Source organism: Neofelis nebulosa, chromosome 8, assembly GCF_028018385.1.
Source record: "Neofelis nebulosa isolate mNeoNeb1 chromosome 8, mNeoNeb1.pri, whole genome shotgun sequence".
Classification (NCBI taxonomy): Eukaryota; Metazoa; Chordata; class Mammalia; order Carnivora; family Felidae; genus Neofelis; species Neofelis nebulosa.
This window is the reverse complement of record NC_080789.1, coordinates 27,885,801-27,902,374: the sequence shown is the minus strand read 5'-3', so window position 1 is coordinate 27,902,374 and position 16,574 is coordinate 27,885,801. Positions and strand designations below refer to the sequence as shown.

Genomic DNA, 16,574 nt, shown 5'->3' with positions numbered 1-16,574 from the left:
CAAACACTGATGGGAGTAGAATGCTCCCTGCTCTTTCCTAAACAGTCAGGACGAGACAGAGAAAGAGACAAAACTTTATACTAGGTCTCTTCGTGCGGTTCGACTAAACAATGGCTAAGACCTCTCTCTACCTGCCATAGACCGAGTGTTTGAGAAATACCAGACACTGTTCTGGGCACTTTGCGTAGATTATCTCATCAAAACCCCTCACCAACCTGATGAAATCATCATTCTCATTATCCATTTCACAGATGAGGTTTAGGGAGCTTAAGCATATTTCCCAAGATCCCACAAACGCTGGCTGCCCAGCACCATGCTGTGTCCCACCAAGACAGATTTATGAGAAGAATGTTTGATTTGGGGCCCTGAATTCCTTTCACTGATCCCCTAAACACATTGGATACTTAGTATAAAACAAAAGCAGATCCTATTGATCTAGACCTATCCATTGAAAGGCCTTTTATGTCCACTCTTTCTTGATAGAAATGTTCTTTTCTTCCCTAATGCACCTGAAAAATAAAGCCAAAAGGGGAGATAAAAGAAAAACTCATAGCTACTTTTAGAATCATCAAATAGCTTTATTCTCTCTTCTGAGGATTTTCAAAACTCTAAAAGCTTCCAATTACCTGCCTGGATCTTTGTCTAAATTATTTACCACTGATACTTCTTGCCTGATATTGTTATGTGGGGGAGATTGTGTGTTGCTACGTTTACCTGCACTAAAAGTGGGTGCTGGCCACCAGAGCTGTCCCCTGAGGCGTGGAAATATGGGGCAATGGCCTGGGCCTGTGTGTTTTGAGGAAACCCATTACTGGAGCTCCCAGCCACCCTGGCTGGAATGCAGCTGCCAGTGAGTCAGCAAAGAAATCAGCCACTAAGCCCACAGACGAAGGCCCTCTCCCCCCACTCCTCTTCTCACAGTTTCCACCCCCAGCCTCTCCACACCTGCAGTTCCAGCGTCCTTCCTCATCCTTCCCAACCTTGATGAGAATCACAGCCATTTTGACCAGATGAGAACTTGGAGGTGGTCTAGAGACTTCTGCAATTTTCCAAAACAGGAATCTGGGGTGCAGAGAAGGGAAGGGGATCCTCAGAAAACCTTGAAGCCTTGCTCCTAGAGTTCCATTCATCATGCACCCAAGTACTCACTTTCATGACCTGCCATTGGTATATGGGGAAGTGGAAAAGACTGTGTCTGGCAGAATTCCTGTGAGGAATGAGCCCTGAATGTTTTCAGAAGAAATACTTTGGTAAAGCTGCTAACGTGGCCAGATGAGAAGCCTGTCCGTGGTGGACGAGGTCAAACTGTGAAAGACAAGCATAAATTGCTAAGCAAGAGGCTGAGAGCGAAAGGGAGCAAAGTTCAGGGGTAAGGGAGACAAAGAGCTCTCTTTTCAGAGAAGAGAATGGCACCAGAAAAATGGCGGAGGGCTGTGGGCTGTGTATTTGACCCCTCCCCACAACCCAAAATCTTCAGTAAAATAAATACGTAATTCATAAAGTGTTTGGCAGGAGGGGGTTAACAGTGGAAACCAACATAGGAAACGAACCAATGGACCTGGCTTGGCATTTGTCCCATGTTGTTCAAAAAAGAAGTATGTGTGCAAACAGGAGTCCAGGGGCCAGAGAAAGCCATTGGAATCTCCGTGTCTCTCAATGAGTTTCTAAATATCTACATAAGGGCTTTGGACTTCCCTGGGCCATTGAGTCAGCTGTACCCAGATCTCCAAAATGCAAGGGCTGACATGTGGGCATAAAGATGGATGCAGCTGTCTTTGGGGAAGCAAAGAGAATCTCTATAGTGTGCCTTAGCCCACTTGAGACTGGTCCTGGAGTGCCTTGGTCACAAGACAAAGGATTTAACCTGGGCCTGGACTGAGCATAAAAGTGGAAAAGGGGCAATAGCCTGCCGCACAAAAAAATGTTTTAAAAAATTTTTAATGTTTATTTATTTATTTGGGAAGAGAGAGCACAAGCATGGGGGGCGAAGAGAGAGAAAAAATATCAAGAATCCCAAGCAGGTTCTGTGCCGTCAGCTCAGAGCCTGATGTGGGGCTCGATCTCATGAACCATAAGATCATGACCTGAGCTGAAATCGAGTCAGATGCTCAACTGTATGAGCCACCCACGTGCCCCAAGAAAAACATTTAGTTAAGGGTAGGACCCTTTTACAGCTCAACTCAGGTGGGAGAAGAGAAGAGGGAGAGAACACACTAACAGTACTAACAGTACTTTTTGATGCACCTGTGTGCATAGCAGCCAAACACTGGGTTCCATTCGTCATGTGTCATCAAAAGCCAGGGCCCCTCCGTTCAAGACCATGTCGAATTCCAAAAAACAGTCCAGCAGATGAAAGAAATGGAAGAGCCGTTCGCACCTTTACTTGTGTCTCTCAAATGCCTTTGATGGAAATTCAGTGTATAACCCATAGCAGTACTTACTAAAATCTTCCCGGTGCTTGCACACCTTGCAACTGCCTTTTGGCCCAACCTCTCCCTATTGAAAATTGTCTGTCTTTATCCCTCCTCGTTCCTGTCTCTGCTCTATATCATGTAGATCAACTTAGCCTCTTGACTTCTGTTTTCACTTTCTCTTCATTGCCCTGAATCTCAGCAACAAAGGAGACTTGAAGAACTGCCCCAATGAACAAAATTCCTTCCTTTCCCTTTTACCCCCATGTGCATCCTCAGTTCTCCTAACTGTGCATCACAGTGAGGACGGGAGCAGAGCTGGTGAAACCAGAAATCTCCACCAAGGGCCAGGGAGAAGGGAGAAACCAATGGGTGAAACTAAACTCTTAAGTGAGAAGGGAAGACAAAGCTGGAACATGTATATTAATATATCTTATCACTGCCATGGGTAGACCGCGCATTCTCTGGGAGATTTAACAAATTTCACACTTTTCCAGCAAATCAAAATCATGATGAATTTCCAAACTATTTAGGAGGATTGGGTGGTGTCACATGGAGGGCTGAGGACGGCTGCCTTCATCACCATTACTGGGGAGACAAGACATCTGAACAAGGAGTCTTTGGTTTCTTTAACTGGAAAGTAACAAGTCAGTAATATTCAATAATACTTCTTTTTTTTAATTTTGTTAATGTTTATTTATGAGAGAGAGAGAGAGAGAGAGAGAGAGAGCAGGGAAGGGGCAGAGGGAGACAGAGAATCAGAATCAAGCTCCAGGCTTCAAGCTGTCAGCACAGAGCCCGACGTAGGGCTCGAACCCACGAACCCTGAGATCATGACCTGAGCTGAAGTCAGACACTTAACCGACTGAGCCACCCAGGCACCCCTCAATAGTACTTCTTAACCATATTTAACGACCCCAATTTCCAACCCTGATTTTGGCACTGGTGGGTAGATACTTGCTAAAGACAGTTTAATATGGAATTTTCAAAACCAAAGTCTAGTCCGCGGCTTATAAACTTTCCTAGCAAGCTCACAGGTATGTCATATAATTACTGAATAAAGTCTCTAAGAGTTTCCCGTGTCCAGGCTTCTCAGTGCCTTAATAGAAGAAGTGATATTCTGAAAGTCTGCTTTTGGCTTCTGCAGTGGTGTGAGCAAAATGAACAGTGAGGACGGCTCCACCTGCCTGAGCTGCTGGTGGCCCCACTGGACAGGTGGGGTGACTCGGCACCTTGTTGCTGAAGAATGTCTGGAAATGGAGTAGAGACTCTATGGAGAAAATCATGATCTACAGCATCAAGGAAAAGATGGAAAGGTCAATCAGTAAGTCCCTGAGATAGGTGACCCAGAGCTCCAGTCTAAGTTTACTCAAAGCGATGGAGGGCCCCGTGGCTGCTGGGAACCATTTGGACTTCCACACTAGAAGGCAATTCCATTGACTTGAGGTCATGGCTCTCGGAAACATGGATTCGAGTGGGAGTGCATTGTAAATCAAACACGCAAAACAATGGACTCCAGTCACATCCTGGCAGACCCGATGAGAACTCCCACGCCAAGTTTGTGCAGGACGTGGCTCTGTCTCCAAGGCGTTCAGAAGTGAGTTCAGGCAGGAAAGACCTACTTCCCAGATGATTGAAAGCACTTTGTGTTTCACATCCATGCTGAACCCACACACAAAGCAAATGGGGGTAAACACCATGGGGAGCCTTTCCGGAGGCTAAATTACCATTCATCTTTTTTTTTTTTTTTTTTTTAGGTCACTGAAATCCAGAGCTCATCTAAAATTATGCCAGCTGCAATCTCGAGAACTGAAATTTGGGAATAGGAACTAAGCAAGTCCTCTGATGCCTTAAGTTTACTTGTGGAGCTTTCTTTAACTAAACTCAAATAAAGAAATCTTTGATATATACCCATAAACCAAGATTTCCTGGGAAGCATCCAAAGGAAGCAACTCAAATTGACGATTATCAGCTGTACAGAAATAATACTTTTTTGCAAGTTTCAAAGTAAAATGGTCATTCAGTTGGGAGTTTCTTCCCTCTTTCTAAATTTTTTGTTCAAATTCTAAAATGACCCTAGGAACTTGAATTGAGCTTATTAAGTGAACAAGACAAAAACTCAAAGCAAGACTTTTTAAAACTTTGCAGATTATTACTCATTTTGATAGGTTTGTGAGATGGGGAACAGCATCTTTTCTGGAGATTTCTCAATAAAAAAAATAGATCCTTATCATTGAGGGAAGAGACTCCTGTGGCTTCCTATAAGTCTATGAGATTAAAGATGAATTCTCAAGAATCCCACCCACCATGTGATTCTGTGGGTCTATGACTTGCCCTCCATATTTCCAAAAATTATTTCAAAAGCTCATTAGTAATATGTTATTTTAATGTGGGAAAATTAATATAAGCCTTCAGAAGAGAAAATGAGTTCTTGTCAAAAAGCAATAATCATCCTTATGAAGTTAATGTAGGTTTTACGATTAGTATAAAAGATACGTTTGTCCTTGTTTGTCTGATTTTCCCCCCTCTAATTAAAGACTATATGGTGTAGGGACGAAGAGAAACCTACAAAGGCTTTATTAATATTATTGAAATAAAAATGCACAATACATTTCCAACTTACTAAATTAAATTAATTAAGCTTCATTTTTCTCTTCAAGAGGCTGATTTCAAATTAGTGCATTTTTCTAAGACATTTAAACAACAAGCAATATGTTAAATGAACCTAAGATACGGTTTGGCTCCAGGGACAGTCAGTGTTTGTAAATGATTTCTGTGGATCTTGGTTAACTTTTATGCTGCAATGTCACATGCATTTAAAAATATATTGATTGTGTCTCGTTTTTCAGGGATCCTTGAAGGAAAAGTGAAGTGGCTTGACAATTGCCAAAAATGTAGACATCTACGGAAGATTACTGTGTGGCCTCCACTATGAGATAGAAACAAAAAGCTTCATTCCAGAGGTACAAAAATGTTCAATTAGGACTTACGTCCCTCCCCAGAAGTTTGGTACGTAGATGGAAATTGTTAAACTAGTCTTACAAAGTCCCCAGCTGTCCACTTGAATAATAAATCTAATTTTATGAACCAGAAGTAAAGCCTTCATCCACATGGCATTGTATGTGGGAGGCTGACATCATCAGACATTCTTGGGGTGGCCCTTCTGAGCAGTTTTCCATTCTTTCCCATTCTCAGGTCCACCTTCCAGCATTTCCTAATGTTGCAAACCTTCTAGGTAAAATGTGCTGCCCCGGTTCCTGGAATGTGTTCTCTTTTAATCACTAACAATATCTCTGTGATTTTCTCTCCTTGTTTTTCCTGAAACATATTTTTAAAGAACACATGGCAGAAAACATCTTGTCACCAACCACCAGACAACTTTTCTAAGAAGGAAAATTAACTCTTGCAGGCAAATAGCTGCTTCCTTTAAAAATTCAACATCTTTGGGGTCACCTGGGTGGCTCAGTCAGTTAAGCATTCAACTTGGGTCATGATCTCATGGTTTGTGGGTTGGAGCCCCATGTCAGGCTCTGTGCTGACAGCTTGGAGCCTGGAGACTGCTTCAGATTCTGTATCTCTTTCTCTCTCTGCCCCTCTCCCACTTGTGCTCTGTCTCTCTCTGTCAAAAATAAATAAACATTCAAACAAAATTTTTTTTGATTCAACATCTATGCTATCTTGTAACTTGTCCAATCATTACTAATTGAAGTGTGGGAGGAATCGCATTTGCTCTGTATGGCCAAAGGCAATGGAAAATGTGGATCAGAGCATCCTAGGGACTCATGCAGACTCTGGCTTGATCAAAGACTTCACAGCATAACTAGCTCCAGGCCCTCCATTTTCTCCCTATGAAATGGGATGACCATAAGGCTGTTGTTAAAATGAAGTAATATACATGAAGAGCTTCGTTCATGGTCTGAAATACAGTAAACACTCGACATCACCTGTTATCATCATCATTTTACTCCCCCAGTGACTGGGGCGGCCACCCTGTCAATTGGGACCCTATTATGTAATACACGCTGTGCTAGGTAGATACCATTGGAGAATATAAAGTAATTGTTCTGTATAATCCTTTCCCTCTGGCTGAGAAGCTCTACCATAATGAGCAGACCTGCAGCGTAAGTTCAGAAAAGCTAAGAGTCTGTGAAGCTGGCGTCCTGGGGTGGTCCATGGGGCTGGAGGTGGGTTTGGGGGTATAGAAAGGATAGAGGTCCCTGGAAGGACAGGAGGGATTACATCCCAGATGAGAAGCATAGCAGGAAGAAAGTCTTGGAGGCAGAAGCCACCTGGCAGGTGGAGACTCTAGCAACATGGTTTGAGGTCCAGAGGGCGAGCCCCGAGGCTGACTGCCAGGCTCACTTCCTGGCTCAGCCTGTTGTGCCTGTGTGACCTCCGGCCCCTACAGCAATCCTGCCACACTTCAGTTTCCTCTCTTTGTTGTGAGGATTCAATGAGCTGATGGATAGGCACTCGAAAGAATGGCTGGCGCCCCGCCGGTGCTCAGTAAATACTATCATGATCAGAAAGGGCTGCCAGACTGAAATAAGATTTGCATTCACTCATTTATTCATGTCTGCATAGACTCTTGATTAGTCACCTGCTGTGTGTGAAGCCCTGCCGGAAGTGGGGTTGCCTATTTATGGTCATGTGATCCAGGGGGCGGAGCTGGGCGCTAATTCCTTATTGAATACACCTCGTTGAGAATCTCCTCTAATTTAGGGAGAGCGCTAGATGGCAGTTCAGGACACAATGCCCACCTGGCAACTGCCCTTCAGGAAAGATAGACATGCCCAGCAATTGACCTCAAGGGGCTGTTTCATGCATTTTTTCCTTCCAGTGAGTTATGCAGAGAAGTTACACTTAATCCCATGTTATAGGTAAGGAATCTGAGGCTTAGGGAGGTTCTAGAATCGTCCTCAAGGCCACCTGGCTGATTAAATGGCAGAGATCAGACCTGCACCAGGCCACCTCAGCATAGCAGGCTTCCAGAATCACAGCAACTACCTTGGAAACCAAGCAGAGGGACCCAGCCAGAAAACTGCTGGCAACAAGAAGTCATTGATCTCTTGGACAGGAGCATGATAGGTTTAAAGGGCTGTTGAAGAAAGAGTTATCAGAAGCAAAGCACAAAACGGCACGGAGCTACAGGAGGGTACCAGAGCACAGAGACCCGCTGCAAATTCCTCAGTGAAGCAGGGTGGGGTGAAAAGAGCCGGGCCTGGGCTTCTCAACTGTTCTTGACCTGCAGGCCATGCCCCTCCCACATCCTTTCGAAAAGATGACAATTTTCATTTTCTTTGATGTTATCACCACTTTAAAAATAATTTTGCATTGTGACAAAACCAAATCAAAGTAATGAAGCAAAACACAGCCCTGTGCTCAAACATGACTCTCCCTCCAAAATCCGCCTCCACCTGGAATTATCAGAGATTTTTATGGACCCCTGCCCTCTCTCTACCAAATTCCCAACACTGTAAGGGGCACTGACCTATCCTAAAATGTTAGAAAGGGACACAAATAGAAAAAGATAAATGGGAGAGATGTTTCAAAGGCAAAAGCAGGAGGACCTTTTGATGGACAAAGTGGGTGAAGAGGGAATGAGTCGAAGACGTCCCCAGGTGTCCTAACCTATGTGCTGAAAGGCTGGTTGAGCAACACTGAGACTGGCGGAGAGAGTGGGTCAGAGAGTCAGTTTTGAGGCTCGGGTTTGGGCATCACGAGAAGTCAGGTGGAACCTGGAGGACATGCCCATGACCATCTCTCGGTGAAGAGCCACGTGAAGATGTGCATTCACACGTCATGCGGGAGCGAGGTGTTTGTCATGGAAACCTGGATGGGATGCTGGCTCTGCCATCCCTGGGAAATCGCTTTTTCTGTGTGGTCCAAGACGAGTCACCGGCATGTCTCCATTCTAGCCGGGGGGAAGTGGAAAGGGGGACAGGAGATCAGAGCCTTGCTGTTTAAGGACATGACCCAGAAGCTGTACACTTTTGTTCATATTCATTGGTCAGATTTAGTTGCTTGGTCATATTTAACCACAGGGGAGCTTGGAGATATAGTATTTATTGGAAATGGACATGTACCCACTAAAACTCAGAAATGCTGCTACTACAAAGGAGGGGTGAAAAGTTTTTGAGGGACAATCAGCAAGCAGTCTTTGCCACAACCTGATTTGCAAAAAGTAAGTTTCGTAGTGATGAAATACAATTTGTAAAAAATATTCAAGGACAGGGGTGCCTGGGTGGCTCAGTTTGTTAAGCGTGCAACTTCAGCTTGGGTCATGATCTCATGGTTCATGGGTTCGGGCCCCACACCTGGCTCTGTGCTGACAGCTCGAAGCCTAGAGCCTGCTTCAGATTCCGTATCACCCTCTCTCTCTGCCCCTCCCCCATTCATGCTCCCTGTCTCCCAAAAATGAATAAATGTTAAAAAAATTTTTTTTAATTTCTTTTTAATGTTTATTTATTTTTGAGAGAGAGACAGAGCATGACGGGAGAGCGGCAGAAAGAGAGGGAGACACAGAATCTGAAGCAGACTCTGAGCTGTCAGCACAGAGCCCAATGTAGGGCTTGAACCCGCAAACTGCAAGATCGTGACCTGAGCCGAAGTCAAACGCTTAACCAACTGAGCCACCCAGGCGCCCCAAATTTTTTTTAAAAAAATTCAAGGATAGGGGCACCTGCATGGCTCAGTTGGTTAAGCATCTGACTCTTGATTTCAGCTTAGGTCATGATCTCATCATTAGTGAGATTGAGCCCCACGTTGGGCTCTGTGCTGAGTGGGGAGCCTGCTTGGGATTCTCTCTCTCCCTCTCTCTCTCTGCACTGCCCTCACTCATGCTCTCTGTCTGTCTCAAAATAAATAAACATTTAAAAAATATATTCAAGGACAATTCCAGATTGAATAAAATATCTGATATGCAAATATAGAATCTTTCCTCTAAACTTAAAAGAGAGGAGAAAATAGAATTGAATTCTAAATATTTTATCTACCAACTTAACCTTAAGCCACATAGTTTCCTGGGCTTACAGCACCTGAGAAAGAACTCCTAGACTAATATTAATTAGCTTTTTAATTAATTTACTTATTTTTCTTATATTTATTTTAAACATATGTTACATCTGCCTCTGAATAGACTGCTTTTTCCTCTGAAATCATTTATATTTAACCATTTATTTTTCTAATTTCTAAAGGATAGAGTAGAATAGGGAGGCGCAATTCCTCATTTTATTATTTTTTTAAGTTTATTTGTTTAGTTTGAGAGAGACAGAGTGGGGGTGGGGCAGAGGGAGAGAGACAGAATCCCAAGCAGACTGCAAGCTGTCAGCGCAGGGCCCAATGCGAGGCTCGAACTCATGAACCGTGAGATCATGACCTGAGCGGAAACCCAGAGTCAGACGCTTAACCGACTGAGCTACCCAGGCGCCCCTCCCCATTCTATTTGATTTCTCTTCTACTACTATCCCTTTCTTAGGGAAAAATATAAAAGGCCATTTGCTTTAAGTAACTATGAAAAGTGATACCAGAAAAGTTTATAAATATAAAGCTACATGACGAACGTTTAAACATGGATGGACACACTGGAAAGCTCAAGAGGCAAATCGCTTTACTGTCTTAATCAGCTAGCGCTGTCATAACAAAATACCACAGACGGGGCCACTGTAAGGACAGCAATTTATTTCTCCCAGCTCTGGAGGCTGGGAGTGCTTGATCAAGTTCCCAGCCAATTCAGTGACTGATGAGGGCTCTCTTCTCAGCTTGCAGATGGCCTCACTCTCAGTGCCCACACGTGGCAGAGAGAATCGGCTGGCTTGTACATCCTCTTGTGACGGCACTAATCCTCCACCCTTACACCCTCACTTCATTTTACTTACTCCTCGTAAATCCACATTGGAGGTTAGGGCTACAACATATGATTTGGGGGAGTGGGCGGGGGACACAATTCAGCTCACAGCAATAATAAAATGCCTTTTTTTCTGGTCAAGTATACCTTGGCCAATGACCACCCAGATGGGTCGAGATGCGAAAATATTGCAAATTCCATTAGTGGATAGATGTGTCCTAGGCTTAGCTGAATCCATTGCAAATACCAACTGAGTTACCTTGGATCCACATGAAATACATCACAAATACAATGTCTTTAAAGGCGGAAGCATGGGCTCACATCAAGTCTCTGCTTTAGGGGGAAATCGGTTTAACAGTAATGCAATTTTCTGATCCACATGATTGGAGTTTCCCAAGCTGCGAGCCTCCTGTGCCCTGACACTGCCGTCTTGCTTTCTAAGGGATTCTTTGATTCAAAAAACACCACCTTCTGCTTACTATTTCCAGCCCCAATTACACCTTTTTCTCCTCAGAAAGCACAAGATTCCTAGGTGTTTATATGTTTCTCTTTGATGATTTCCTCTTAGTTGTGAAAACTAATTGCAACAAAAAGGTAAAATGCTGCTATTTCTAAATAAGTCTGCTAAATAAGCTTAGAAATATTTCTAAATCAGTTGTGTTAAAAAATATAGAAGATTGTTATACATAAGATTGGATTTCATCCTCTAAAAAATGGAGGCATGATGAAATGGAGGCATCCTCTAAAAAATGGAGGCTTTTTTTAGTCTTGCAGCTCTGAACTGAAAAACAATACCAAAAGCAAATTACATTTCTTAAAGACGTCAAAGAATGCATACATTTTTAGAACGACTTCGTCTGTGTACTAGTGAGGTAAGTCCCAGAAGCCTGGACTTTTGGCCTCACCTGCCTAAGCAAATGAAACAAACGAAAACAAACCACTTTCATCCATGGTGGCCTTTGTCCACCACGGTGGCATTGCCGGGATAGCAGTGCGCATCAGTGCCTCCCCAGGTTGTCCGCCACAGCAAAAGCAGCTGCTGTCCTGTGCTGAGGTGATCTCCATCCCTCATTCTGATTTGAAAGCTCACGGGGGGTTCTGAGAAATGACGATTTGGGAGCCAGGGGTGGGAGAGAGTCCCGAGCTCTCAGGGCCTACTTGTATATAAGAGCTGCAGAAGCCAATTCATGGGCAGCTGGCATCACAGACAAAAATGTGTGTGTGGCTAATGCCACAAAATCTCTTCTGAGAACAGGGATTTTTCCCATCACTTAAGCGTTGATGGTTACCACGATGGTTGTTGTTACCGCACGTTAAGCCACGGCCTCGGGGTCTACTAAAGGCTTTCTGATCTCCCCCTTCCCAGTGTGCTCCAAGTGGTAGCGGGAGGGGGGCCTCCTCAAAGGCTCTCAGACACCTGCCCTTAGAGTCGGGAGGAGGAGCTACGGTCTATCTTAGGTCCTCGGAGATGTCCATTGTTGTTTCATTCTGCCTCTTTACCAAATGACTAGCTTTGCACAGATACAAGATCGCGAACTAGATAGTTCACATCTTTTTTTTTTTTTTTTTAATTTTTTTTTCAACGTTTTTTATTTATTTTTGGGACAGAGAGAGACAGAGCATGAACAGGGAGGGGCAGAGAGAGAGGGAGACACAGAATCAGAAACAGGCTCCAGGCTCTGAGCCATCAGCCCAGAGCCTGACGCGGGGCTCGAACTCACGGACCGCGAGATCGTGACCTGGCTGAAGTCGGACGCTTAACCGACTGCGCCACCCAGGCGCCCCATAGTTCACATCTTTTAATAACCTAAGCTTCTAGGCAGCATGGTGGTAAGCTGCGCTAAATAATTTAAGGCTCTTTAAGCAATAAAATAGATACCCATTAATCAATCTATGAATAGCTGATCGGTGTTTGGGAAGGGAACGGTGCCACCAAATATGAAGAGTCACAGTTTGGAAGGTCAGATGGCCTCCTATTTTAAGCTACCCAGACCATCCTATCTGAATAAGTCAAGCCCTAAAAAATCTCTATCCCCTTCACAAACTTGACGCGAACACAGCTTGCTTTCACTTCAAATAGTGGCAGAAATGAGAGCAAGTGAACGAATGGCAGCCCGTATTAACCACAAGCTAATATGCTGGTTTCATGCTTCGCAACCGGATTCCAAAACAAAGAATGGCATGTTTTAAATTCCTCTATCTTTTCCTCTTTGCTATTTGATGCACAGTATATGTCGTGCAAATCACGATCTTTGACATTCTTTTTAAAAAACTCAACATCTTATATTCAGCATCTTAAATAATTCAATTATTTACAAATAATAGGCATGGAATCTATTTATTATCAGTGTTAGATTCCACGGATGGATGGAGTTGGCCAAAATGGGGCTCCCCTTTCTGATTCATCTAACATAGCACTAGAGAGACTGGAACTGAAAATCTTCCCACTCATGTGATGGAAATTTAAATGTTTCCCAGTCATGGACCTCACCCATTATTTATACAGACAATTAAACTTGGGGACCTGGAACACTATGTACTTTACGGCTTTAAATCACTGTGTATTGATGGAAGGCTTTTGTGTGTCTCACGTCCATGAAATATAGCCAGACCAACACTAAACCATCCTACACACCTAGAAAATTGATTGGAGGATTAACACAACAATCTGTACAACTTGAACCACAGAATTCAGCAGGTACGCGGCGTGGAGAAGTGAACTTGGGGAATGAGAAGGTGCAGGAAGGGAGGTACTTTTGCGAGTGGAGAGAGGACGGAAACTGGGTGGGGCGGGGGAGGGGGGGTGGAAAATACGGGAAAAGCACCCCTCCACAAAAGCAGCTGGAGAGAAAGTAGAAAATTGGAAACAGCCGCAGGGACTAAACTAAAAAGGGAGAAAGGAGGAAGGAGAGGGTTTAAATTCCATTAAGACTGTAAACAAGGGGAGCGCAAAGGCTGCAACTCCACAGCTCCATACCTGGAGGTGCTCTGATGGGAAGGGCAAATCCCCAGGAACAGAGTGGGGTCCGGGAGGTTCTCGGGCCACACAGGGAAAAGCAGTTCCACTGCTGGAAGGACATTTGGTAGAGACTGTTGAAGCCACCTGGTCCCAGCAGACCCCAGAAAACGGCCACATTCGCTGGTGCTGGAACAAGGTCCTTAAGGGTGAAGCCTGGTGCCCGATGTGTGTTGTGATTTTCTATAATCCCTGATGCGCTGCTGCAACACTATCTCGCGAACTTTTTCTGAGGCGGGCTAGCACCTGGCCGTAGTCCTGGGGCACTGGCAGCAGCAGGGTCCAGCAAGCGTTCCTGGGTGCAGCCGACATTCAGCCATTGCTCATTCGGCCATTGCTCAGTGAGACCCTCCTGCAGAGGGGTGGACCGGGTCAAAGCCGCAGTCCTTCAGAAGTAAGGGGCCGGGGAAAACAGCTGCATCTGAGACAAAATTCGGGAGAGAGGTACTACCTGGGGCCTGGTCACAGAGAGTGAAAAAGCGGGGAGTGGATGAAAGCTGAAGACAGAGGACGGGTCCGCGATTGCTGATCCTGAAGAACAGACTGGGTAACTGAGTGGCGCCATTTTTCACCGCCCCCGCGCAAGCGCATACGCACCTATGAGCGCCGCAACAATCCACCCCAGTAGGCTAGCAGCGCCATCTAGTGGAAAGCGGCGCCGTTACACTGAGCCCCACCCAACCGGGCCAACTTCGATCTTCAAGGACACAAGTCTCACTGCTGGCTTAGTTTATCAACTATAAAGCACGGACTTTAAACTATAAAACACTGTAAAACACTGACTACAAAACACTGACTTCTAGGGGAAAACGAAGTAATTTCAGTCCTACTTCAGTTTGTTAATAGGTCCATCTATTCAATTTTCTTTTTTCTTCTCTTAAACTTATTTTTCTTGAATACAGAAAGAGAAAAAATTCATTTTTATTTTCAATTTTTACTAAAAATATTTTTCTTTAATTTTTATTACTATATTTTTTACTTTTGTGTAAAATTTTTCAAATTCTATTTTACTTCCATTATTTTAGTCTACTTCAGTGTATTCACCTTTTCAAATTTTCAAACGATCTCCTTTTTTTTCCTTTTCTTGTTTCTTTTTCTTTTTTCTTTTTCTCATTTCTTTTTTTTTCTTGAATGCAGAAAGAGAAAAACTTCATTTTACCTTCAATTTCTATTAAAAATATTTTTCTTTACTTTTTTAACTATATTTTTTGCTTTTATGTAAATTCTTTCAAATTCTATTTTACTTCCATCATTTTATTTTAGTCTACTACAGTGTATTCACTTTTTCAAATTTTCAAACGATTTGCTTTTTTCCTTTTTTTCTTTTTTCTCTTTCTCATTTCTTTTCTTTTTCTTGAATATAGAAAAAGAAAAAATTCATTTTTATTTTTAATTTTTAATAAAAATATTTTTCTTTAATTTTTTTCTACTACATTCTTTACTTCTGTGTATATTTTTTCAAATTCTATTTTACCTCCATCATCTCATTTTAGTCTACTTCAGTGTATTCATTTTTTCAAATTCTCAAATAATTTCTTTTTTTTCTCCCCCCCCCCAATTTTTTTTCTCTAATGTGTCAAAGCACTTTCAACACCCAGACCAAAACACACCTAGGATCTAGCATCATTTATTCGATTTGTGTGTGTGTGTGTGTGTGTGTGTGTGTAATTTTTTTATTTTAATTTTTCTACCTCATTAATTCCTTTACTCCCTTCAAAATGACAAAACGAAGGAATTCACCCCAAAAGAAAGAGCATGAAGAAATGGCAGCCAGGGATTTAACAAACACAGATACAAACAAGATGTCTGAACCAGAATTTAGAATCACAATAATAAGAATACTAGCTGGAGTCAAAAATAGACTAGAATCCCTTTCTGCAGAGATAAAAGAGTAAAAAATAGCCATAATGAAATTAAAAATGCTATAACTGAGCTGCAATCATGGATGGATGCAGCGGTGGCAAGGATGGATGAGGCAGAACAGAGAATCAGCGATATAGAGGACAAGTTTATAGAGAACAGTGAAGCAGAAAAAAAGAGGGAGATTAAGGCAAAAGAGAATGATTTAAGAATTAGAGAAATCAGTGACTCATTAAAAAGGAATAACATCAGAATCCTAGGGGTCCCAGAAGAGGAAGAGGAAAACTTCCAAACTCTTTCTATGAAGCCAGCATTACCTTGATTCCAAAACCAGACAGAGACTCCACTAAAAAGGAGAACTATAGACCAATTTCCCTGATGAACATGGATGCAAAAATGCTCAACGAGATATTAGCCAACCGGATCCAACAATACATTAAGAAAATTATTCACCATGACCAAGTGGGATTTATACCTGGGATGCAGGGCGGGTTCAATATCCACAAAACAATTAATGTGATTCATCACATCAGTGAAAGAAAGGACAAGAACCATATGATCCTCTCAATAGATGCAGAGAAAGCATTTGACAAAATACAGTATCCTTTCTTGATAAAAACCCCCAAGAAAGTAGGGAGAGAAGGAGCATACTTCGAGATCATAAAAGCCATATATGAACGACCCAATGCTAATATCATTTAATGGGGAAAAACTGAGAGCTTTCCCCCTAAGGTCAGGAACAAGACAGAGATGTCCACTCTTGCCACTGCTATTCAACATAGTGTTGGAAGTCTTAGCCTCTGCAATCAGATAACACAAAGAAATAAAAGGCATCCAAATCGGCCAGGAGGAGTTCATACTTTCTTCTGCGCAGATGGCATGATACTTTATATGGAAAACCCAAAAGATTCCACCAAAAAACTGCTAGAATTGGTTCATGAATTCAGCAAAGTTGCAGGATATAAAATCAATGCACAGAAATCGGTTGCATTCCTGTACACCAACAATGAAGCAACGGAAAGAGAAATCAAGGAATCGATCCCATTTACAGTTGCACCAAAAACCATAAAATACCTAGGAATAAGTCTAACCAAAGAGGTGAAAACTCTATACACTGAAAACTATAGAAAACTTATGAAAGAAATTGAAGAAGACACACACAAAAAATGGAAAAAAGATTCCATGCTCCTGGATAGGAAGAACAAATATTGTTACAATATTGATACTACCCAAAGCAATCTGCATATTGAATGCAATCCCTATCAAAATAACACCAGCATTCTTCAGAGAGCTAGCACAAATAATCCTAAAATTTTTATGGAACCGGAAAATACCCTGAATAGCCAAAGCAATCTTGAAAAAGAAAACCAAAGCAGGAGGCATCACAATCCCAGACTTCAAGCTATACTACAAAGCTGTAATCATCAAGACAGTATGGTAC

General features: G+C 42.8%; 1 protein-coding gene across 1 annotated transcript in view; it reads left to right on the top strand.

The window, feature by feature from the left end:
* The window catches only part of PLEKHG7 (pleckstrin homology and RhoGEF domain containing G7), a 73,518-nt gene that overhangs the window by 49,872 nt on the left and 7,072 nt on the right, over nt 1-16,574 (top strand). Inside the window, 5 exon segments of the mRNA XM_058682208.1 lie at nt 3,557-3,639; nt 3,642-3,735; nt 5,261-5,360; nt 5,723-5,820; nt 10,772-10,850. Of these exon segments, the coding sequence (XP_058538191.1) occupies nt 3,557-3,639; nt 3,642-3,735; nt 5,261-5,360; nt 5,723-5,820; nt 10,772-10,850 (454 nt within the window).